This window comes from Diabrotica undecimpunctata, chromosome 2 (assembly GCF_040954645.1).
Source record: "Diabrotica undecimpunctata isolate CICGRU chromosome 2, icDiaUnde3, whole genome shotgun sequence".
NCBI classification, from domain to species: domain Eukaryota; kingdom Metazoa; phylum Arthropoda; class Insecta; order Coleoptera; family Chrysomelidae; genus Diabrotica; species Diabrotica undecimpunctata.
The window spans coordinates 51567575-51593834 of record NC_092804.1 but is presented as its reverse complement, the minus strand read 5'-3'; the positions used below and the strand labels follow the sequence as shown (position 1 = coordinate 51593834).

General features: G+C 32.8%; 1 protein-coding gene across 1 annotated transcript in view; it reads left to right on the top strand.

Annotated features, from left to right (window-relative positions):
• Positions 1-26260, top strand: part of Fas3 (fasciclin 3) — a 127041-nt gene that overhangs the window by 63910 nt on the left and 36871 nt on the right. The window contains exon 8 of the mRNA XM_072521658.1: positions 8555-8668. Within this exon, the coding sequence (XP_072377759.1) occupies positions 8555-8668 (114 nt within the window). The remainder of the gene's footprint in view (positions 1-8554; positions 8669-26260) is intronic.

Here is a 26260-nt window from a genome sequence, read left to right as displayed (position 1 = left end):
AAGAGAAAAGTGTTTGATCAATACATCCTCCCAGTGTTGATATACTGAGCAGAAACACTTACTTTAACAAAAGCCTCGGCTACGAAACTCAGAGTTACACAGAGAAGAATGGAGTAATCCATGTTAGGAATAACTGTGCGAGACAAAATAAAAAACGAAGAGGTCAGGAAAAGAACGAAGGTGACTGACGTCATCGAAATGATAGCCAAACTAAAATAAAGATGGGCAGGACACATAGCTAGAATAACGGATGAGCGACGAACAAAGAGGTTATTGAAATAAATACCAAGGAAAGATAAGAAAATCTTCGATCGACCACCAACACGATGGGCTGACGATTTAAGAAGACAAAATAAAAACTGGATGAAAATGGCGTAAGATAGACGGGGTTGAAAACACGAAGAAGAGGCCTATGTTCAGCAGTGGGCTTTTGAGACTAGATGATGATAATGATGATGATGTATTAAACTCATTGCCAATAAAAGTGATCAACATTGTTGTATATATTAAACATCTCATTACAAGAAGTAGAAGTCATGTACATCATTCATTTGCTTCTGGTATAAGAACTGAAATTATACTGAAATCATTTGATGTAAACCCCTCTTTTCTGTACTCTACTGAAAATCGAGGAATGTCGGTGCTTATCGCATAAAACAGTATCATGTTTGATTTAGTATTTCGTGCATTTGGTGGCTAACCACAAAGATCCGCTTATGGTGTCGACAACGCATTATTTTATTAAACAATTCAGTTTAAAATGGCTTTCGAAATTTAGCAACTATTTAGTGTAAAGTTTGTGTAAAATTAGATACTTCTAATATGCCTTCGGCTAAAGAACCAAACCGTTTTGAGGTGTTCTGCGTAACATTTTTCTACTTCGTTCGACAAATGTGTAAGTCAATTTAGTCATGGAAAATAGTAAGTTTAAGGTTCATAACACTATAATATTTTTGCGAATAAATGTTGCGTAAATAATGAACATTGTTAAATTTCCTTCTATCGGAAGTTGATTATTTTCACTTTATTTATCTACTGATTTCAAAGCATTGACTGGAGCTCATATTAAAGCACTTTTTTAAAATTCCAAGTCAAAAAATTCTTCTTTTTCTAACACTGTTCTTCCCCTTTATCTTTTCATCAAATAGTATGCATATCTTGTTCCTTCCATTGTGACCAAGTTACAATTTTTTTTTTCTTTTCACTGTGTATACTACTTCTTTCCCTTTATTAATTATTTGCAATACTTCCTTATTTGTAATATGATTTATATGTTTATGTTATACCTATTACCTGTCATCCCATTGCACATCTGAACACCATCTTTCGAACCCCTTCCATTTCTGTAAATCCGATTTTTTCAGCATCCAAGTTTGAATGATGTATATTAATCAGTAAAATACTTAGCATTGTAATAATCTTATTCTTAGATCTAGTGTTGTATCTCTATTAGTAAATCTGTTGTTTCTAGTGATATATCTTTATATTCATAATGACTATATTTTTATTGAAATATACTCTTAACGTCATCAGTGTAACGTAAACTATTAAATTCTTATATTATTTATTAAATTTATATATACAGGGTAAAGTTATGAAGAACTTTGACAGACATGCCAGTTCCGGTTATACCGGACATGAACAACAACTTTGGTATTTTAAATAGAAAATACCTTTTATAATCTAACATTTATAGATTCTACGTATAATTCTAGATAAAATTTGTGAACGGAATAGGTCGAAACTTCATACATTTTGAGTTATTATATTTTTTCAAAAATTTTGACAGGTAGAGACAAACTTCTCAAAATTAATAGCTCATCCATTTACAAACATAATCTCTTGAAAATCTTTGCGCGCAAAGACTAAATGACGTTCTTTTAGAAATTTGTATCAAAGTCGATTTTCTAAATACACGGTGTTCACAAATGATATACCATTTCTTTAAACTTCAAACCACAGTAAGTCAATAATTTTAAATGAAACACCCAGTATTTTAAAATTATAATAAAAAAGAAGTCAATTGTCTTTGAAATAATAATATAATACTAGCGGACCAACTCGACATCGAGTTTTGATGTAAGTTTTGCTGATATTTAAGAGGGGCGGAGTCTAACGATCCATCGTTTCCGTCGCCTGGTGTAAATGTTCCAAAAATCGTAAAAATTAACTGTATCGACGCCAATTTTTTTAAATTGAAAATCGATACAGTAGTTTTTTAGGATTTTCAGGAAGATTTACATTAGGAAACGGAAACAATATGATTGTTATACTCCGCCCCTCTTAAATAAAAAACGGAAGTAAAACCGGAAGTAACTTCCGGTTTTACCGGAATATATACTATAGCATATTTTAGATTGTAAAATGCCACGTTTAAGAAAAAGAAGTTGGTTTGAGAACTCTAACTAACTAACTAAATTTATATTTAAATATTATTTAAATTTAAAAAATACAGAAAACAGTACGATGCTCCGCCCTAGTCTACACTACCGCCTACTGTTCCACTTTTTTGAGAATACGCCACAATTTTACTTTATAATAAGTTTATTTTTTATTTATTTATTTAAAATAAACCCAATTTAAAGTAAAATTGTGGCTTATTCCCAACAAAATTAATAATATATTTCTAACTAATAAATTAAAAACAAAGTAATGCTTACCTCATTATTTAATTCTTCAAGTATTAAACTCAAAACGTAGTCTAAATCTCTAAATATCAATCACAACAGCTCACACACGCTGCACTTGTTGGAAACAGAATACTTTCTAACTAAACATAAAAATAAAAAAATACCAACTCATCAGATAGTGTAAAACAGACCCCATAAATTAAAATCGGAGACAGGAGGATCCCGAATTTTGAGTGGTCATTATCGTTATTCCTTAAGTGGAAACACTTGTTGGTGCATTCCAGCATTCGAGAATTGACGCGTTGTTGCATTGTGTATAATATTGAATTCCTATACTTTACTATAGGAAAAATTCATTTTATGGCCGCCATTTTTAAACCAGTTCGAATTTTTAAAATTTTAAACCTTAGGGGGAATCTACTCAACAATCTGTTTAATTATTCGAAAAAATTATTCTCTTATCTATCACCGTTTAGGAGGAGTATTGCGCACAAGAAAAGGGCTTAGCCTTTTAGTATATAAGATTATGATAATAATAGTGATAAGGTTCCCTAGACTTAAGCTGAATTACGTTGGGATATAATTGTCGTGTTAATGTTAAAGATAATATATTTGTTGCTCTATTTTAGCAGGCCTTGCATAAAGATGTCATAATTGTCAGTATTTCTGGATACTGGCACTTTTAGTCCAGTCGTCAGATATTTGACCCCTAAAAATCATAAAAACAAGCTGAATTTTTCCGAGAATATCAATTTTGTGGCTCCAAAAAAAAAAAAAAGTTTACCACTTTTACCCCGGGCATCCCCCTAAAACCTCCCGCGTAGGGGGGTACAAACGCAAAAAAAAATCGACTTATTAAGAATCGGTACGTAGAAAAAAATGTAGCTAAGATAATTTGAAACAAAAATGTTTATTAGCAACCTTTGTGTAGAACCATTCTTTCAGAAACAACGCTTGAAGCAACCGGTGATTTTGAATGTCAGTTGCGCGCTGGAAATATGTTAAATAAAATTTGCATCAGCTCGACGGTAAAAATTCAATATCTTTTGATTAGAATATCAACAAAAATCGTAATGCGTCTTAAAGGTGAAGAGTGCAGCTTGCGTATGTAATCTTTCTATTTTACCGTAAATGAAGGCAGTTTCTATAAATATATTTAACAAATAAACTGTGTGCGATTTTTGCCATTTTTTACGATTCTCGTGAGATCATTAAAATTTATCACTTTCATTGACCGATTATATTAACCATAAAAGCTACTAACAAAATAAAAGTAATACAGCATACAGTGGAACGACTATGCTGGGAATTAAAGATCGCGTCCGCAATGAAGAAATGCGTAGAATAACAAAAGTAGAGGAGATAATACAATGCGCTGCTTTATTAAAGTGGTCTTCATATATGACGTTACCGGATGTTACCAATGTTACCGGACTAAACGCAGCATACATTGGAGACCTATGGTACATGGAGATGTAAGTCGACCTCTAAAAAGATGACTGAACGATGCAAAAGAAAGGGTCGGGAGACAATGGCTCAAGGTACCAAGACCAAAATTAAAATGGAAACGCCAAGGTCAGGCTTACGTCTACAAGTGGTTCGTCAAGGGATGTTAAAACAAGAAGAATGTTTCTATTGTTTTATCTTCAGCTAGCTTTAATAACGTTGTGGGTACTTTATCGGTCCTACGGTAGCTACTTTTCTCCACGTAGTTTGTTTTATTGCACCCATTACTTCTAATTAAAATTTTTTGGTCCATTTTATATGGCATAGTTTATGAAAGTTATGTTTTTATTTCCCTGTTATTCTGGTTATATATTAAACTTTCTTTTGAACATTAAAACTATCACATTTTGTCCTTATATTTTTGTTATAAACCTTTGTTTTCTCGAATTATTTTTGTGGTTTTGGCTTTTATTATTGTTTTTTTTTATTTAATAATACTTATTTATGTGTTCCGTTATCTATCCAAGGGTTTCGCCTTTTTTTGTTGGTTTTTAATCTGACCACATAAAGAATATTCCAGTAAAACTAATCTAATGACCAATAGTCATCGTTCGGCTATGTTTCCGGTATGCGCAGAAATACGCACAGTTAATCTATTCCCTCGATTTTTGACGTATGTTTTTATCACGTTATTTGTTGGTGTGGAGTACTTCCTTCCTATAATAGTGATGCAAAAGCCGCTTGCAAATGACGAATTGTACTTTATATTATATTTTGGATGTCATTCTGTGGAAGATTGTTCTATTTCTGCACCAGTATGTTTCAAAGCTTTCTAGAATTTCTGAGGGCCGGTACATGTCTCCGTAAACGTCTCTAAACCTAATTCTAAATAATATGTTCAATAAACATCTTTTGAGATACTCAGTAATTATCCGAGCAGTATCGGGCCGTACAATAGCATGCATAAATGTTTAGTCACCTTCAGGAATAAACATGAACCGTAAAACTATAGTCTTCTAAACCGCTTTCAGGTACCTATGCGCAGTCAACATCCCAAAATCAGCTCCATATAAACGCCAAAAGATGTGCTTATCTATGTCATAACTGATCCTCTATCAAATATCAATCGCTCGTCAATACACACTTTAGCATTTCTCCCACGTGGTTATAACCAAACCTTTTTTTATTATTCCATTTTATTTAACAATCTGTGTCGTTCTGAATAATCAGTTAAAGTTATCACTTTCTTAAAATAAGACATGTAGGTAAGAATTCCAATGAAAAGTTTCCTTTCTAAATTACCAACTATTAACATTTATACTGGCTATAATTTTTTTTAAATGTACTTGGTAGATCAGTTGGTTTATAACGCTTTAGTCTGCGAACCTCATCCTCCCTGTTTAACAATTCACTCGCGAAATTATTTGAATGTGCACCAAGTCTTTCTTTATACTTTTTATTATGTATTATATGTAGTTTATTATGTATATATAGTATTTTTCATATAAAAATGCGTACACGTCATTCAAAATTTACGACTTCAGAACCCCACAGCGTTGCCAAAACATCAGAATAGTTAGTAAGTGAGGAATTTTTATAATGTCAACTATTTGTCAAACTATTATATAAACAGTAAATACATTTAGTTTTAAGATTACTGCAATACACTTAAATACATAAGAAAACATTTTAATAAACAATTATATATTCTAAATTTTAAACTTACCAGTTTTAGAGCATTAATAATAAAAACGTCCCGCCATTATTTCTTATTCAAAATAATCTATCTTATATGAAAGCCTATCAGCTTTCTACAGACTATTTAGTTGTTTTGGCATAGGACAATCACAATACACAACAATAATTAGTTTTTAACGCTATTAATCTAAATTTAGTATGTATTTATAAATACAATTTATTAATATATAATATATTATGATCAAATTGTGTAAGAAATCAAAACATAAACAAAATTCTTACTCTAAAAAAGCAACAACACTTTAAACACTTTTACCACACGCTGAACTGTCAAAAAATTTGAAGTATTCCCGTACCAGTTGCGTACAATTGTCTAATATATTTAACTAAAATTATTATTTTGTGGAATATTAGACTTAAAGAGTTATTTCATAAAATTTATATTATTAATAATAACAAATGTTTTTGGTTATTTAATCAATATAATTCTAAAATTCCCAATATAATGATGATTACATTTTTTTGATTATTATACCATGTTGACGCCTATGAAAGATCAAGCAGTTTCGTATGGGTTTCGTATTATTAGCTGTGTTAAGAAAATTTGAACTCTAACGTTGACGTTCTGAAAATTTTAAATATAAGTGACATCACTTTATATAAATTGTGACGTGCACGCATTTTTATATGAAAAATACTATATATTGTATACTATGTATTATTGCATTGGAGACTTACCATGGAGCGTTCACTATGGTCCTCAATGCCTTATTTTGACAACGTTGTATGATTTTTAAGTTATAGTTGCTGACTAAGCCCCATAACTCTAGGCCATAGGTCCATAATATGGATTTAATTATGGCTTTGTATACCACTCATATATTTTCAATTGACAGTCTACCCAGGATTCAGTACATTTATTGACGTTTGAGTCCAAGCTGCTTTCTTTTAATGAAGATGTGTTTCCTCCATGTTGGCCTTTTATCTAGATGTATGCCCAGGTATTTGGTTGTATCTACTACCAATTGTTCAGTTGGTAAATTTTAATTTAATTAACTTTTAGTTTCCATGTTTTTTAACCATTTTTCTATTTTATTTAAGTGGCCTTTTAAGTTATGCGAACCGCTTTGGGGATCTGTATCAGATGCGAATGTTGCGACTGTTGTTAGTCTAGTTGTACGCAGGTTAGCAGTAAACAACAGGTATAATAAGAAACCGAGTACACCACCTTGTGGGACACTGGATTTTATTTTCAATAGTTCTGAGCGAGCATCTTGTTGTTTCACTTGTGAAAGACGATCTGTTAGATACGATTTTATAATTAAATAGTATTGATATGGAAGATTTTTCTTTATCTTATAGAGAAGGCCTGCTGCCACACTTTGTCGAACGCTTTGCTGATGTTAGAAAAGCTGTATTACAGTAGGTGTTGTTTTCTAGATCATCACTGAGTTGTTTGAATATACGATGTGTTTGTTCTATTCTTCCATGTTTGCTACGCAAACCAAATTGGTGTTTTAAAATTAATTTTGTTTCTTTTATTATTGGTTTTAACCGACGTAGAAACATTTTGCATATAGCTTAGATAATATAGGTAAGAGCCTAATGGGTATATATGAGATCAGTTATTTGGGTCTTTACCTGGTTTTAGTAATATTATGATCTCTGCTACTTTTCACGCGTTAGGAAAATGTGCATAAGTAAGTACTGTAATCCTATTCTGTAATCACAAATCGAATAGAGGTCAGCAAGTCGGATCGGAATTGTAGGAATCGGTATTCTGTAACTCATCTCGACCTCTACTATCGGAATATTGTGTAGAAATTGATTTCTACTAGACAAGCTCTGTTGAGATCAAGTTTCGACATCGAAATTGATCTTGACGCATGCGCATTTATATGCGTTATTGCCATTATTGTTTTCTTAGTTAGGTTTTGCTTTTCATATTCAGGCGTCTTTATTGGATTTATTTCAATCATTATTACCATTCGGATTTCTTTAGGTTTGAATTTTTTGATTAGAAGATCCATTTGAAAATGTATATCAAGAAAATGTAGGATTTCATTATCATATTCATCGTTTTGATCAATGTTGTAAGGTTTAATGACGTTGCTTACATGTTCAGCAAAGGCCTTTGCCTTTTTATTATTACTTCTGGTCCATGTTCCCTCAGAGTCAACGAAACTTTTACGCGCCAATCTAGGCCCTTAAGAATCCGAATATTCGGATATTCAATCAACGTGGGAAAACAATACACGACTCGGTTTTTTAAAGCACTAGAAACGATAATACGGTCATCTCTAGCTGTTGTAGTGCTACCTAGTCCTGAAGCAGGTCTTTAAGTCAGGAGACCAGTCTCTTTGCACATATGTTGCACATACTCGTTGCTGCCATACTCGTTGCACACTCAATAAACTTACAACAACGTTCCACAAAGATTTACGCTGACCACGGTCATCTTCTAAAATTGCCAAAATTTTTTGCCATAAGAATGCTCATAATAAACTTAAACAACGACTACGATACACAAACAACTTGGAATCGGCAGATAAAACCACAGAAACAATACTTGGTGATAATTGTTTTTAGGAATCCGAGTGGGGGGTCATTTTTGGTAGACTCTTATCGAAACAACAATAACGTTTTTTTTTCAACCAATTAGTTAGTAAACTAAAGTGCAATCGAAATACATAAAGTTACCTAATATGACTTCAAATTACGGGGTGATTCTAATTTTATGGTCGGCAGTGTACTATACTAAATGAATTGTTACTTTTTAGGTGTTGAACTAGGAGTTGGGGCGATAATTGCTGTAGTAGTTGTAGGACTTTTAATAATCCTTCTGGTTTCAATTCTGATCTTCGCCAAAGTTACCGGACGGTGGTGCTTTACTGGTAAGTACAATTTGATTTTTATGAATGTTCAGAATGCTCAAATTTTATCCTTGATTTTTTTCCATGCTAGACAATACTTAAGATTTGCGGGAACGCGAGTGTTATATGAATAAATGAATAAATGTTCACATTATTCCTGAATAAATTGAAGAACACAAGAGAAATATTTTAATTTGAAGAGAAGTTAATTAGGTTCTTCTGTATTTATACATTATGTTTGTTGCCTATTCGTAGCGTATGTTTTTTAACATTTGTTAATCGAGATGTTATTATTTTTTTCTGATATTAGTTACTAATCCTTGCGTTTTCATATCGACAATCTGCAATTCCTTCCAGCTATATATTCTGAATTATAACGTCTATTAAGCTTATACTTTTTTTATATCGAATTTTTTACCATGTTCATCTTTGCACTTTTCTAATATCACTAAACGGTTTGTATAGGGTTACGTTTTCTGTGCTATATGTAGAAATTGGTGATATACACCGGTCTATCTGTAAAAAAATCATTGACTTCACGTAAAATATTTATACAGATATTTGACGTTTCTGAAACGTATATGAGGGGTAGCTGATGAAAAATCAGTGAAGATCTACAGCTGATTTTGCTTGTTTTTTTTTTAAACAATCTTAAAAAGTAAAAAAATAATTTTTTGTCCATTAAACATTTCTTCTTCTTCTTCTTCTTCTTCTTCTTCCTACTTAATAAATAGGCAAAATGCCTGTTTTACTTCGGTTTTTAACCTCAATTGACGTTGTCTGACCATCTTTTCCTCGGTCCTCCCAATGATCTTCTTCCATTTGGCGATTTGTCTCTTGCTATTCGTACTATTCTATTTTCTGTCATTCTTTCGATGTGTTGATTTCATTCCACTTTTCTTCTTTGGTCCACGCGTTTATTTTCTCTATACCACATCTCGCTCGTATTTCCCCACTTCTTTCTGTCTCTTAGAGTTTGGTTTGTTATTTTTCGTAAGACTTTCATTTCTGTTGTTTCCAGTAGTCATTGTGTTTTCGCCGTATCGGCTCTTGTTTCCGGTGTGTACTTTATTATCGGTCTTATTGTTGTTTTATATATCCTGGTTTTCGTTTCCGCTGTGAGGTATTTGTTTCTCCAGATTGTGTTGTTGAGACATCCTGCTGCTCTGTTTGCCATGTTCACTTGTTTTTGTACTTCTTCCACTTTTCCGTAGCTTGACAGTTTTATTCCCAAGTATTCAGTTTCCATCATTTGTTCTATTATTTTGTTATTTACGACTAGTTTACATCTTCTCGGTTCCGCTGATATCACTATCGCTTTAGTTTTCTCTGTTGAGATCTCCATGTTGTATATGAGCACCGTATCTTCGAATTCTTTAATTAATCTTTGTAGGCCATCTTCATTTTCGGCTGTTATTATGGCGTCGTCGGCGTAGAATATTATCCTTTTCTCCCATTCTATATCCTCTTGTTTTTTTAACTTTCTTTATGATTTCATCCATTATCAGATTAAATATTAATGGGCTCAGCGAATCTCCTTTCTCCTCTAATGCCAGTTTCATATTTGATAGGTTGTGATAGTTTTCCTTTACATCTTACCATAGCTATGTTATCTTTATATAATTATATTCTCAATGGTTTTTACTAAATCCAGTGATATTCCCTTTTCATATAATAAATGTATCGCGTCCCGAATTCTCACTCTATCAAACGCTTTCTTCAAATCTATCAGACACATATATGCTGGTTTGTTGTATTCCAGCGACTTTTCTTTTATTTGTCTTATTACAAAAACTGCATCCGTGCATGATCTTCCTGTCCGAAATCCTTGCTGTTCCTCTTGCAGAAATATTCGTTCGTTTGTTTTTGTCGCTATTATTCTTGTTGTCAATTTGAGTGTTGTATTTAATAGATTTATTGCTCGATAATTATTGGGGTCTTTCTTATCTCCTTTTTTGAAAAGCATTTCGTACGCATTTTTTAGAAAAACGGTTTAAATAAAACTTGTATATCTTAATAAATTCTTCAATTTTCGAGTTTCTTAATTGAAATACATATACAGTTCACCAAGATACTTGCAAGACCCTTATTTTTGCTAATATAAATAATTGACATTGTGGCAGTTAATAACTTATTAAAATGTGCTACATTTCAAACAGATTGATGAAATATGTAGTTTATAAGTTATTTAATTTGTTTATTTCGGAGAGCGATTATTTAAACAACTGTACTTGCCCAATCATTCTAGAGGTATTCTGTAAATCGCTATCGATTCTTTAAGGGTTCATTTTTAAAGTATTTTAAAAAAAACTGCAACATTTGATTGAATTTGTTATTAAAAAACAGTTTAAAAAGCGCTGACTTTTTAGCTTATAAACATGTATAATACCTTTGATAATTTTTATGACACACGCTTGTACGTAGGCTCAATAAAAAGCTGGTAAAAATACAATTTTCAAGATAAAACCGAACCTTTTATAACTAATAGGAAAGAAAATAGCATTTTCTTTCTTAAAACCACATTTCCATTTTTTATTAATATTAAGAACTGAAACTTAAACAGATTGTAAATAAAGATCTATATTTTATGTTCCAAGTTATAAATAGCATAGATATTGAAAAAGTCAAAAGTTATAACCCATTAAAATGATGGTACTCCTAAAATACCGTCTCGGAAAAGTGGAGAACTATTCGCTGCAATATCTTGGATTGTTTCTTGTTATTGATCATATAAGGTTCTGTTTTTTTTTGGAAAATGTGTTTATTCACCAGTTTTTCATTGAGCCTACTTACAGCCGTAGGCCAGAAAAAAATATCAAAGTTATTATAAATGTTTAGAAGCTAAAAATCATCCCTTTTTCAAGTTGTTTTCTAATAAAAAATTTAATAAAATCTAGAATTGTTTTTAATAAATCTTAAAAATAAAGTCTCAAAGAATTGATTGCGATATAAAAAAGGTTGACCGTTAGAGCAAGTACAGTTGTTTAAATTAATGGCTCTCCGGGATAAACAAATTGAATAACTTATAAACTATTTTGTCGATTTGTTTGAAATTTGGTACACTTAATAACTTTTTTAATAATTAACTGCCACAATTGTCAGTTATTATATTACACATGTCATTATGCAAAAAATAAATTTATTAAAATTTATAAATTATTACAAAAGTAAGGGTCTTTTGCAATTATCTCGGTCAATTGTTGTTTATGTATTTTAATTTGGAAACGCTCAAAGACAGTTACTTTTATATATGGAGTTTAAGGATTTCTCCTGATTCAATACTTGTTTTTTTCCATGAACCATGGTTTATTTATCCTAACTATGTTGTGGGGGTACTTCCTGAGTCTACGGTGTCCAGTCAACATTTCTGTTTGTCTTCAGCTCTCGTTTGCCAAGATTCAGTATACTAAAAAGCATTCTGTCACTATTGCTAATAATTCTATTTCCACATGACTTAGCCCCTAAAGGGATCCCCATTTGCTGCTATGACTCGTTTTAGCTACTTTAGAATTTCATTTACAGTGGCATCTTTTGTGATGATACAGAATGGTTCTGAGCCTTTAAAAAGATTTTTTCTTGCTTTACCAGTGAGTTTGCTATATTGTTCCCCTTGGACTCATTCATGCCCCGACATCCATGGAGAACCAGTTTATTTAGGAGAAACTTTACAGTTTTCACTAGTTTTGATTCGGTACGTAGATTCTTTACCATCAATATCACTGCATTGTTATCAGCTATATATATTTTTTCACGTTCTCGCCGCCCTAATGATTTCATGGTGCATGCTTTTAGTGCAAAAACTTCAGTCTGGAACAGAGTACCTTTAAGATGAAAGATTAATATATATTAATCATGCTTTACATCAGCTTATTCCTCTTGATCTGTTTAGAGTTCAAATAAACTAGCTCTCCAGAAAAAGACGAAACATTTTCTTTTCGCAATCAGTTATTCTCCGCAAAAATATGTGTGATATTTTTGCCTAGTGGCAGTCGTTATATCTATAATCTCTATTCTGGATATATTCAGGGCTAACTGAAAAACTATCGAACTTCACTAAATGTTTTTTGTGGTAATTTATTATAGTTTAGTGGACAAAAGTGTTTGCCTACTTTCCATACAAAGTTTCTTAGTTTTACCTTTCTTATATCCAATCCACCTTTGTTTATACGCAGTGCATCAAATAAAATATTTCTCTTGTGTTCTTTTAATGTGTAATTAAAATACTACATGTATTACTTGATACTTTATGTGTAACAGTTTAAACATAAAAATATAGTAATGTGAGAGGGTAATATTGCAGATATTTTTATATTATACTTAATGTGTGTTAGTCATAATAGGAGACTTTTGGAGTTGGTAGAGCATATTTAATTTTGTATCTCGTAACATAAACATCGAAAAAGTTATACGTAAATTTTAGTAGAAAGCTCAAAGTACTGTGAATACAGTTTATGTTATCCATATTAACAGTCTTTTGTCTCTGAAAGGTAGATATATGAATGATTTGGAGGTCAAAAAGAAAATCAAAAAAACATCAACAAATTTATATAAATTGATTTGTTCAAATTATATATTACTAGCATTATGAATAGTGTTTCTATATAAAAACTGCAATCTTACATTTAATAACGTGCAGATAAAAATAAATAGTAGGCAAATATTAATTATAAGCAATATTTTTAAAAAACCTCGCAACTTTTTTGATAAACAATATCAAATTCCATAATGATAAAAAGCATGTAGGAAGACAAGTACAGTCTTAGCAGTGGCGTTCCAAAAATTGTTTTAAGTGTTAAAGTGTCAATATGTTAAAAATAGACACGTTGTAGTAAGCAATCATCTAGATGTAAAAATAGACACGTTGTAGTAAGCAATCATCTAGATGCGGTATTTCATAGGTATATCAATACTGTTATTTAGAAATTAATACAGGGTGTCTCAGAATAGATTTTAGTTTTTAAATCAATAAAACTGTTTCAGAACCTGTTAGAAAAACATTTATTACGAAAATAGACACACAGAACATGCGGATTTTATTTCTTAAATAACACGTTGGTTAGATATTGACCATCTCGCTCGTAGCACTCTTGCAATCTGGAGCGCAAATTGAGAAAGACGCGCTCACACATATTCACTAGAATGTTGTTAATAGCGTTGCGAATATTTTGCTTCAGCTCTTCGATTGTGTCTGGTGGATTAGCGTAGACGATGTTCTTTAAATACCCCCGCAGAAAAAAATCTTAAGGTGTAAGATCGGGAGACCTTGGGGGAAAACGAATATCACCATTTTGTAAAATCAGTGTGCCTGGAAACATTTCTGTTAGGACGTTTATTGAAGTGCTCGCTGTGTGTGGCGTAGCACCGTCTTGATGGAACCATATATTGCCTGGATTATACCCTGCAAAATTATTCAATTCTGGACGTAGCCAATTCCGCAACATGGCAGTGTATCCTGCACTGTTGACAATTAGCGTGCATCCCCTAGCATCTTCAAAAAAGTAGGGTCCGATGATCCCCGATGCAGACATGCCACACCAAACCGTCAGGACACCAGCATTGTGCTTATTGACATATCCATTAAGGTGAAAGTGAGCCTCATCACTGAAAATAATCCCTTCTAAGCCACCGTCATCCCAAAAACGAGTTATCATCAGAATCCTCAGAAAAGATTTCCTCAGTAAGTGATCAGTTTCTTTTAAATATTGGCTTAACTAAATTTTGTAAGGGTGAAAACTTGTTGGTGTCGTTGGCTTTAAAATATGCGTCAGCCATGTAGACTCTCTGCGTTTTCGTCCACTGTTCCATGGTATCGTTTACATAGAATTTCGAACAGGGTCGGCGTAAGGTAAATTTAAATAATAAAATCTACTCTGAGACACCCTGTATATAGTATAACTGTTTAATAAATATTGTAAATTTTAATTATTATCACGTCACAGTCGGTGTTATCGTGGCTGCAATTATTTAAAAACACCATTAATTCTTAAGATCCAGAACAAGGTACCTCGATAACATCGATGAAGACATAAGAAATATGGGAATAAGTGCTTGGCGGAGAAAGGCAACCGGTAGGAATGACTGGAGAGAAATTCTTGAGGAGGTTAGAACCCACACAAGATGGTAAAGCCAGTATTATGATCATGCTCTCACTTTTGCTTTTCTTTTAGCAACTGTTGCAGATGGAGAAGAAAGTGATTTTTTAACAATCCTTTTCACTATATGTAGAGATGATATATAGTTTTTGAAAATATTTAAAATATTGTAAACACTCATATTAAACCTCTGTATAACAAACGCATACAATTGCTTACTATGTTGTTTTATGGGTAGCACTATGTCAACAAATAAGCTAATGGGTCGACGTAGTCAAAATAAATTTGACAGAATCTTTGGAAGATCCTCCAGTATTTTTCTAACACAAACTAGGGCTATAGAATTAGCTAAAAATCGAATAGTAGCTGTACCAGCTGACCTATCAGTAAAGATATTCGAACTCGAACTGAACAACGAAAGCATACCACATTTTTTACTAACATGTATAATGCCGGTTAGATACCGAAAGACTGGCTAATGTGTACTTTTATTACAACACCAAAACGATTGAACGAGTGAAGCTTTAGTAGTAACTGATGTTATAATTTACTGATGTAAAGAAAAGACACCAAGTGTGACGCACAGTTTGCTTTTTAGACTAGTTAAAAGCATTTGACATGTGTAAACACAAAACATGACAGACTCAAAGAGCACAGATCCGACTTGATTATCAAAAGACTATGGTTATAAGCATGATACTATGACTAACAAGATAGGATCTTCCCGTAGCACAAAATCGGTGGTGTTCGCGCATGCCGTCATTGGAGAGTAGAATGTGAATTCTTGTTAAAGTTAAATGGGATTTGTATGCATTCTGTGATCAAATTATTCAATTAGCAAAATAATAATATTAAATAAAGGTTTAATAATTACAATAATCGTACACAAAAGGATATCTCTAAACTATTTATTAAAGATTATTTATTGACACATACAAAAAACTGACATTACGAACTCTCCAATTACGTCACGACTTATGTGCAATATCTTATCTTCTTAATCATAGTATCATGGCTATAAGCAAGGTGGACATCTAAGACACTGTAGTAAATGCAAAGGACTAGGCAATAGAACGAGATATATTGGCTGTACATTGAATGGGATTATTTACAGCAAAAAAATATAGAATCGAAAGAGCCGCTTTAGTAAATATTAATACTTTGATATATTTAAGGCTATTCCAATTTTGCTTACAGCTGTTCTGAACACTTTATTTGTGGAGCAGCCAAGTCACTCTTTTAAGTTTCTTATCTAGGGAATTCTCTTATGACGTGGATTTTTGTAACCTTAGAGCTTGTATTGAATAATTAAGCAAAGAACTATTTGTAAAAAGAAGACAAAAATTTTTGCTTTGGATTCTAAACTCAATTTGATATGTCTACTTGTACAGGTAACCGTTTCCCATATATGCAAAAAAAATTATTCTTGTTAAGTTTGCTTTATAAGAGTCGAAACATACTGGGGTACATTCCATAAAAGCCAAAACCATAAATTAATTAAACTAAATTCTAATTCAGATTATGCAAATAAAGAAGTCAATACAATATGTCATTATGTGGATCTGATAAGAGTTATTTTATAGAATGAAATAATGAAAAAATAAACAATATGGGTAGTAATAAATCATTTCTTAAAATTATTTGTCATTCTTTTTAATTTTATTTGTAGGTATACTGTTACAATACTTAATTAATATTAAATTTATAATAAATGGACGTCACTGCTCATTCAAAATAACAATATTTATTTTGAGATTTGATGTGGATTTGACTGTTGATACTTGCAGAAAGAAGTTTGTTCTCAATGTTCTTTATTTACCAAATTAAAATATTTAACTTTAAGAGCCGTAAGAGCCATCTATGAGGTATTAGCAGTATTTTTAAATAAAATTCTAAGGAATCTTGCTAGGTTGAAATTTTAACTGTATGCCATACTTATGTATTTATTTAATAAAAAAGAACATTTATTATCTTGAGAACGCCAAAACTGCAATGCTTTTTGGAAATTGCTTACTTATGTTACATACTTAAATAACTAGCAACTATTAATAATAAATTTGTTAATAAAACTGGAATTACGAAAGACAAATATAAACGAAAACTAATACATAATTTAAAATCACAGATATGACTTTTGTAACGTTCTCTAATGCTTCCCGATTTCCAATGTTTACCTTAACTGGTTAATCTATATATTCCTTTACTGTTGTTCTTTAGGGTTTTCTTTTTCCTCAGGACTTATTTTAGAATTCTACACCTCTCCATGCCCTGTAGTGTCCATACCACACCAAACATAACGGTAGTAGTCACGTCATTAAACGTAGTAGCAACTAACTTTCGAGTCAATTTCTTCTACTCGAAAAATATTTTCTGTGATTACCATCCAATTAGTCGGCGAACCACTTTCTCATTAGCCACCGACTAACCGATATAATAATATACTGGGAAAGTTTTCACGTCGAAATATATTGTTTCTAAAACAAGACAGTGGAAAGATCACTATGAAAGCTTGCTGACAGAGACAAGACAAGAATACCTAGCGAACTCCCCAACACAGTCAGTACATATACAAGGAGAGGAAGCGAGGGTAGACATCGAAACAGTAAGGAAGGCTGTAATGACCCTAAAGAATGGTAAATCCGCTGGACCTGAGGGAATCTATGCTGAAATGCTTAAGAATGGAACTCATGAACTATTTGAAATATTAACTTATGTGATTAATCAGTGTCTAAATGGACACCCAGTACCAGAACAATGGAGAACGGCATACATGTCCTCAATACACAAAAAGGGGAACAAAAGGAATTGTAATAATTATAGAGGCATATCGGTAAACAGCACCCTGAGCAGACTGTATGGACGAATTTTGAGAAATATGATCGAGGAAGAATATAAGCACAATGAAGAGGAAGAACAAAGCGGGTTCCGTGCAGGAAGATCGTGCACCGATAACGTATTTTGTCCTAAACAAATAATATAAAAAAGATCGGCTAAGAATCTAGAAACTCATATTACTTTTGTAGACCTGCAAAAAGCATATGACAACATCCCCTTAACAAAACTGTGGACAACGTTGAAAATATCTAACATCAACCACACATTGATAAATGCTGTACAAGAACTATATAGAGACTCAAAGGCACAGATAAAAACAGGAAAATATCTAACGGAAGAATTCCTGGTTACAAAAGGCTTGCGACAGGGATGCTGTATCTCACCAACCTTATTCAAGATATATGTTGCAGCGGCATTGGAAAGATGGAAAAGAAAGGTACATAGGATGGATATAGAGCTTAGCAATGAATGTATATATACACTCCAGTTTGCTGATGACCAGGTAGTGCTAGCGACCGACAGGGAAGACATGCAGTACATGCTAAGAAAACTGATAGAAGAATATAACGACTGGGGAATGAATGTTAATACAACAAAAACCAAATATATTTGTATTGGAAACGAGTCAGATAACATAGACCTCGAAAACGGACAACATATTTCCTGCTGTCAGAGCTACGACTACTTGGGTGTTGCCTTTGACAATAGAGGAACTGATACACGGGAAATAGAAAAACGAATCACTCAAGCAAATAAAGTCTTAGGATGTCTCAATGGTATACTGTGGAGTAAAGAGATAACGAAAGGAAGGAAATTTAATATATATGAGACCATGATTAAAACTACTCTTCTTTATGGCGCTGAAACATGGAGAATTAGTGAAAAGAACAAAAAGCGAATAGAAGCAGTAGAGATGGATGCAATGAGAAGATCTTTCTAGGTATTTCCAGACGAGACCGAATCAGAAATGATGTAATAAAACAACGTATGGGAATAGGAGGAAATATAACTCAAGATATAGAGAAGAAAGAATTAAGGTGGTATGGGCATGTTCAACGGATGCCAGCATCAAGACTCCCCAAGAAAGTAATAGAATGGCAACCGATAGGTCGACGGAAAAGAGGAAGACCCAGATTAGAATGGCAACACGGTGTGAACAAGTCCATGAGCGAAAGAAATTTAACAACAAACGATTGCGAAGATAGGAAGAGATGGTGTTTAGGTATCGGACAACGTCGAAAGACGTTCTAAACCGATGTATATATATATATATATATATATATATATATATATATATATTGTTTCTTGATTATTGCAATAGCCCCGAATAATTACGACTCCTTTTACCAGTCCACAACCCTTCTCCCGTATTAGTGTATACCAGATCCTCGTTAATGCTGCACCAATAGTTTTATTTCGCCTATTTTTAAAGTAAATGAGTCCTCCTTAGTATTTTAAGACTGTTATTTTATGAACATAACTACCGTTTCTTTATAATTATGCCACTACATTAGATGTTGCAGTAGGTACATGATGAATTGTACCTTTACCAATTTTTCACATCTTTTTTAAGAGAAGACACGCCAGTTGAAGCGGTGGTATTTTTAAAATTAAATAAAAAACGCGTTAACAGGGTGTCAGGCCCTTTTGTCTAGCACTGTTGTTCGGTCTAGACAGAATAATTGATGTTTTTTTTTACAGTAAGCAACTAATTTATTTTAAAGACTTAATTATTAGCATTCGAAACCACATAGGTTACTCCTTTTTGTGTCTAATTAGGATAATCTCACAAAACCGTCAGTCTGACATTATACAGAAATGTTGGGTTTAAAAGGAACACGTTGTTTTACAATAATATAGTAATGTATGCCTACCAATTTATCAGTTTGTAGACCGTTTGACTAGTTTTACAGTTTAGACTATAGTTTACAATTCAGTCGTCAGAGAAGAAAATGCCACTGAACCTTTAAAAATCATACGAACAAGCTGAATTTTGCCAAGAATGATACTTTTGGGACCCCAAAAAATATGCAAAAAAGTTTGCCACGCCTAGGTATACCCCGAGCTTCCCCCTAAAACACCCCTCATAGGGGGAGAAACGGAAAACATCGATTTAACAAGAATCTGTACGCCGTAGTTCATTCAAGAAATGTAACTGAGATCATTTTGAACAAAAATTTGTATTAACACTTTTTATGTAGAATAAACCTATTTCTCAGAAACAATGCTTAAAGCGACCGGCGATTTTGAATGTTAGATCAATTCGGCGCGCCCGAATCAATTTTCTTAATAACAATTTGTCGACTCCACTGTAAAAATTCGATACCTTTTGATCAGAGTGTTCTATTGACAAAAATCGAAATTCGTTTTAAAGGCGAAACGTGCAGCTTTCGTACCCAATTTTTGTCTTTAGTTTTTCGCAATTTTCAAATGCGTAGTTTTGAAAAACGTACTTGTGCAATCGAAAAGGAGTTTTAAACGTTTTTGATCATTTGTAATGTGAAAGTTTAAATTCAGCGTTTTTAAACATATTTCAAATACCTTATATTTGTTGCCAAAACTCAAAATCGGAATTTCATGTCATCGTTTTTTAAAATTAGTCTCTAATAATGGAAATTTTATAGCGAGTGGTTAAAGGAACTGATACATTTTATTGATCTCATGAGAATCGTAGAAAATGACGTCACACGAAAGCTGCACTCTCTTCATCTTTAAAAACCATTTTAATTTTTGTTAATAGGATACTCTAATCAAAAGATATTGAATTTTTACCGTCGAGTTAAAACAAATTTTATTTAAAAAATTGATTTCGCGCGCCTAACTGACATTTAAAATCTCCGGTTGGTTTAAGCCTTGTTTCGGAGAGAACGATTCATCCTACACAAAAGTAGTAATTAACATTTTTGTTTCAAATTATATCTTCTTTATTCTTACTTCTTCAGCTTCATTTCTTGTTTGAAAAATTTTTTTCTAAGGAATACAAATTTTTGTCAAATTTATATTTTCCGTTTTCCCGCCAACGAGGGGGATTTAGAGGAAGTCCAGGAGTACAAATCGCAAACTTTTTTGCATCTTTTTTGAGGTCCTAAAATTGACATTCTCAGCAAAATTCAGCTTGTTAGTAGGATTTTTGGAGGTCAAACCTCTGACGGCTGGACTATTAGGTATTAAAAAGCAGCAATTTTATTCCATAGGTAGTACCAACTCCAAACACATTAACTTTTAAATTTTTATCAACGAAAGGTTAGTTTTTTTGTGCGAAAGTTCTGTCGATATATAAATGTTAGTCCCATAGTGTCATAAATTTTTAAAATTCAATCGAAAAAATTAATATATATATATATATATATATATATATATATATATATATATATATATATATATATATATATTATATATATATATATATATATATATATATATATATATATATATATATAACTAGCAGTGCCTGTTTTTTTATGGAACCTTTATTTATGTGTATGTGTATCGAATTTAAGATGTATGTTTATCTTTAACTTGTATTAAACATGAGGTAATCTATAAGTAAAATTAGATGTAGTTGCTATTCCCCTACATTTTGTAACACCCCTTTTTTAATAAATAAAAGCTAATATCGAAGAGGCAAGCCCTGTGGTAAGTTTCTTTAGAGAATGTTTGTAGCATCAGCATGAATATCATATTTGAAAGCATTATTCACTATTCATTTGCATGACCATCAGATCCATTATGGTTGAAAAGCACGATTAGTCGAATAGAAATTATTATATAATTTATTGGATTGGTAAATAAAATTTATTTATTCGGTACAAGACTATACAACTATATTTATTTGTAATGCATATGTAAATGTTATTTTAATGTCAAATGAGAAAACATTTTATCTTTGTTGTGTTTGTAAACATACTATTTCCAAATTGTACGTGAAAAAGGGATTTTGCTTTATTCCCCGACGATAAGCTGGCCAAATATCCAAGTAGGTGGAGGCCAATAAATCAAAGAAGAAGAAGAAGAAGTTTGTTTTTAAAATATGATTATTTTGTATATCAGAATAATAATTATCAACGTTTTGGCATAATAAAAGTGGAAATAAAAACTGCCATAGGAAAAGTACTCAAAATAAATGTTTTTTGTATTCCAAATAGTTCTTTATTATAATACAAAACGTGATACTTATACATACGGAATACGTGATACCTACATACTCCTCATAGGAAGAAGGGTTTCAATAGAGTAAAAAGTAAACATGATACACATCTATTTCTATTATAAATATGATAGCTGCATAATATTGGACCTGATATAAAAAGTAGAATAGGAATATGTGTAATTCGATACTATGCGGCAGTGACGTTAAACAAAATTCGAGCAAAAACAGAACTAATGCAATGCATAGTGTACTAATGAGAGACTGAACAAAGAAGGCCTGTGATACCTTTAACTGTTTATTTTAATCATTGATAATAATTAGGGGCAAAAAAGAAAAATGGAAGACTCTTAATCTTTTTTTTTAATCAGGTGAAGTTAGGTTCAATATGAGTGAGCGCCTTTCACTTGACCTAATAGGTCTATTGTGGCTCATCCCTAGGTTACAGTTATCCTTTAAACCCGCCTTCTTAACAAAGTCTGTTATCGCCTTTGGTGGTACTTCTACGAAATCGTAGGACATAAGTTAATAATGCTCAAATGTATTGAGCCTAATCTGCAATCCGCACTTTTTGTCAGTTTAATCTTATTCGTGTACCAAATGAGGAGATAGTTTCGCATTAAAAGACCTACGATAATTCGCAGATCTTTCCTATTCATATCTAGTATATCTTTGAATATCTTTTTCAAATGTTCATGTATAAAAGTCTTCAAATGTTTAAGACCCATTTGTCAATATCAGTGGTTATGTTTTATCGTTTCTATCCTATTCAATACGGGATTCTTTGGGCAGAGCTTCTTGCTATTCCAACGACAGGTTCTGAGCCTATAAATGTTTCTTTTGCCCCTCTCCGGGTTAGTAGGTCCGCTTGTTCCCTCCCTCCAATACCAGTATGTCCAGAAACCCAAAGTAAATTTACTTTGTTACTTTTTCCAATCCGGTTGAGATTCTAAAGACAGTTCTAAACTAACTTGGGGTCAATTCAATTCAATTCAACTCCAGTGCCTTTAATGCCGCCTTCTGACATCAGACGCGACACTACTTATCTTTGAAACTTGGTCGTAAGAGCTCTGTATCAAACTCTGTTCTTTTAATCCACTCAGACATCTTTTACTTTAAATAAAGGTAAAAAGATTCTTACGGAAAGTTTAAGATTTCTGCTAGCTCAGTATTGGTTTTTAAGGTGTGCACTCGCTTTATGCCACTAAGCATATCAGATTCACAGAAAATATGTTTGGCTTTTAAATTTTCTGCACCATATTTTATTGAGCCTACCTATACATGAAATGAATTCGTGTCACCCCTCTTTCTGAAAAGTGTCAGAGATTTACCTTGGTCCTCCTGTCCTTTTGGCAAATGATCGTAAGCGAATCCATTGCCCCTACGAGTCCAACACCATTTGAAGGTAGCAAGGTTGGGGCTCCACCCTCCCCGTAGCTCTTGTGTTGCTACACAAACACCCGTCCGTTATTCAAACCAGGGGCGGAAATGTGAACGTAGGTAGGAATAAGTTCCTGACCTAGAACGTTTGGCGGGTTGCCGCCGAGGAACCTACTCCTCTATCACTCGTCTCTAGGGAGTGGGTACGTACCGGAAGCTCACGTTCTTAATGGGCAAAGGACGTGTAGAGATTGCAGTTCGTTTAACCTTACTTTGGTTATGTGGAATGAGAGTAGAGTGGTCCCACGAGAGCTCGTCTCGGATATTAGGACCACAGACCGGTGATGGTAACGTCTATACGCCTTGCGTGCGTTTCTGCGAACCTGACACCTTAAACGACGGCCCTTTACCTCTCATCTCTTTCCATGAGTCGTCTTTTGCATCAGGCAGGGAGAAAAACCCTAGCCGTATTCTATTGCCCTTGCTAGACAGCAATTTACCTATACAGTAGAGGTTTTTTCTCTGTTAGCCAGGTCTTAGACTAGGATTCATTAGACTAGACAATGCCTTCTGTCCATATTATTACTATTTTTATTGTTAAATGGGCTTGTCATTGAAGGACTAACCAGTTGTTGTTATGACTTTTTGTCATATACTTTTAAATTTCATGTTTAGCAACATTTTTTGCGATGCCGCAGAATGGTTCCAGCCTACAAAGACTGCTTATTAGTTCCCTTTATTCGTTGGTTCGTTCTCCAACACCTATGCTAAAGACACTTTATTATTTATTATTAGTCAGATTAGGATCTCAGTAGAACTGAAAGAGGAACGTATGGAACATAACTTTTGACAACAAATTTACCTTGTACTCCTACTCGATTTTAATATCTGATCTAGAACAACGGATAAAACAAGGTGTGTTTTTATTGATGAATGTCAACCTTAATCTATAAATTTTGCAAAAATCTTCATTGCTCTGTTTTATAACATGGGGCACTGATGTCTAGGGTGATAATAGAATACGAAGGAGATATTTCTTGTAATAATTTACCAAAACTGAAGACCTCATGTTTTGACATAAAACAGGATTAATGTACAACCCGCTCAAGATATGATTGGTGTTTCTAATCGAAATCTTAGAAGCTGTTTTGGAGTGTCGTGAGACCCTGAAACCGTGACAAGAATGACCACTAAATTTTTGTCAAGAAATAGTATTAAATGTCGAAAAAGAAAGGTGTTCGAAATATATTTAGGCACTAAAACGAATTACTGCATATGGCTGAGCTTTAAGACGAAAGCTTTCTGTGGAAAACCGTGTCATTGTACTGGACGATATAGAATATCTAATGCTCTTATATTCTAAAATAAAAGGTCACAATAAATTGTATTCCTCTAATACTGAAAACTGTCCAAACGAAGTTAAATTTAAAGTGCAAGTGAAACTGTGTGACAAAGTTTTAGTTTTCTGTAACATTTCTAATGGAGAAATTTCAATAAAAGATGGCTAAGTTCAGGGAAAAGCTTTTGATGCTGGTCTTTATATAAAAAGATATTTACCGGATATGCTTTAATTTATTAATATCATTTAACAGAACGACGAAGTCATATCTTCTCCTTATGTCGTTTCGTCACCATTATATCAAAAGTAATCATGGATGATTGGAACAGAATTATTTCTTTATTTTTCCTTTCTTTTTCATTATACACACGAATCATAATATTCACTAGGTTTCAGTAGTTCACGCTACGGAGCATCAAATTGACCAGGCCCTGTTTGGGATCCTCTCAACTGAGCTCATCTCACATTCACATCATTCTCATCCAACTTTATTTTACAAACGAAATATGCTCCGCAGTAACAGTTAACAGTATAACTTGCTTGTGCCCATGACCGAGCTATATCTTTAATTTACTATTAAGATGCCGTGATTAATTAAATTTCTCTTCTGTCTCCCTCCTTAGTTATTCGTCCGTCTTTTGCTCTGGTTTCCAATTGTTATTGCGTTCCTTGACCATCAGATCTATTGGTGGTACCGTCACCGTCGATAGTTATTTAGAAATGACATTTTTATACTATTTTTTGTTATAAATAGTTGCAGTCATAACATTTCTCTTACTCAAGATTAATTAAGATGAGTCAATATCAAATTTCTTTAAGTTGTACTGCAGCTGCTTGTATGAATTACATATATTAGGTTCACTCAATCTACATGAGATATTCTTTTAATATGGGAGTTCTAATTATCTGTATGAATTGCAGTTATGTTAATCTTTCAAGATATTTCGGTTTAAAAGTTCTGAACTAGACTTGAATTGTCCGTCAAGTTTGGTATTTTTTTTATATTCAATTAGATAATTTAAATTTATTGATGGCACTAAATTTTTAACTGAATTTGTTTATCTTAATTTGAACTTCTTATTAAATTGGTGATAATCTATCTCTGCTTTTATTTCTGCTGGAACAAAATCATCAAACTTAAACTTTACTGGCTTCTATTGCTGGATTCAGTATTTCATAAAATCACAATACTACGATTGGGAGTAGGTTTTTGAACATTAGAATCACTTTAAAAATTAAAACATAAAGTGTTTATTAAGTTACCATATTTTAAAAGTTTAACAGCATTTGTTTCTATGTGTACAAGTAGGGTTGGCTTAGTTTATCATTCATTAATTTTAGAGACATAAGTATCATATCCATATATTATTCAAATATCGCATATCCAATAAACATACATACAGTCTAGGTGCACAAAAATAGTAGGTAAACCCATCTAAAGAAGCTTTTGTAATCGATCCGTTTGCGTAAGAATTGTTCAATAATTTGTGTGAAATGCCTAATCAGACGCCTTCTTCATATTAGCTTTTATTTGTTATAGGGGGAGCCACAGTGATCGACTACACCACTGGCGAAAACGGCCAGCCCCCGCATTCTGATGGTGTCTCAGGAGACGGAGTGGACAACCCCCATCACCAAGTTTCATCCGAATACATCAACGGCAGCGATTTACCAATCAAAAAAGACGAAAAAGTCGACACGGCAGTGTAATAACTGTTAGATTTAAGTATAGGCGATAACGTGAACAAGGTGTTACTTTTTTACTATTAATTCCAAGAAATCGCAAACAACTTGTCTTAGAAGCATATAAAGGATTATAC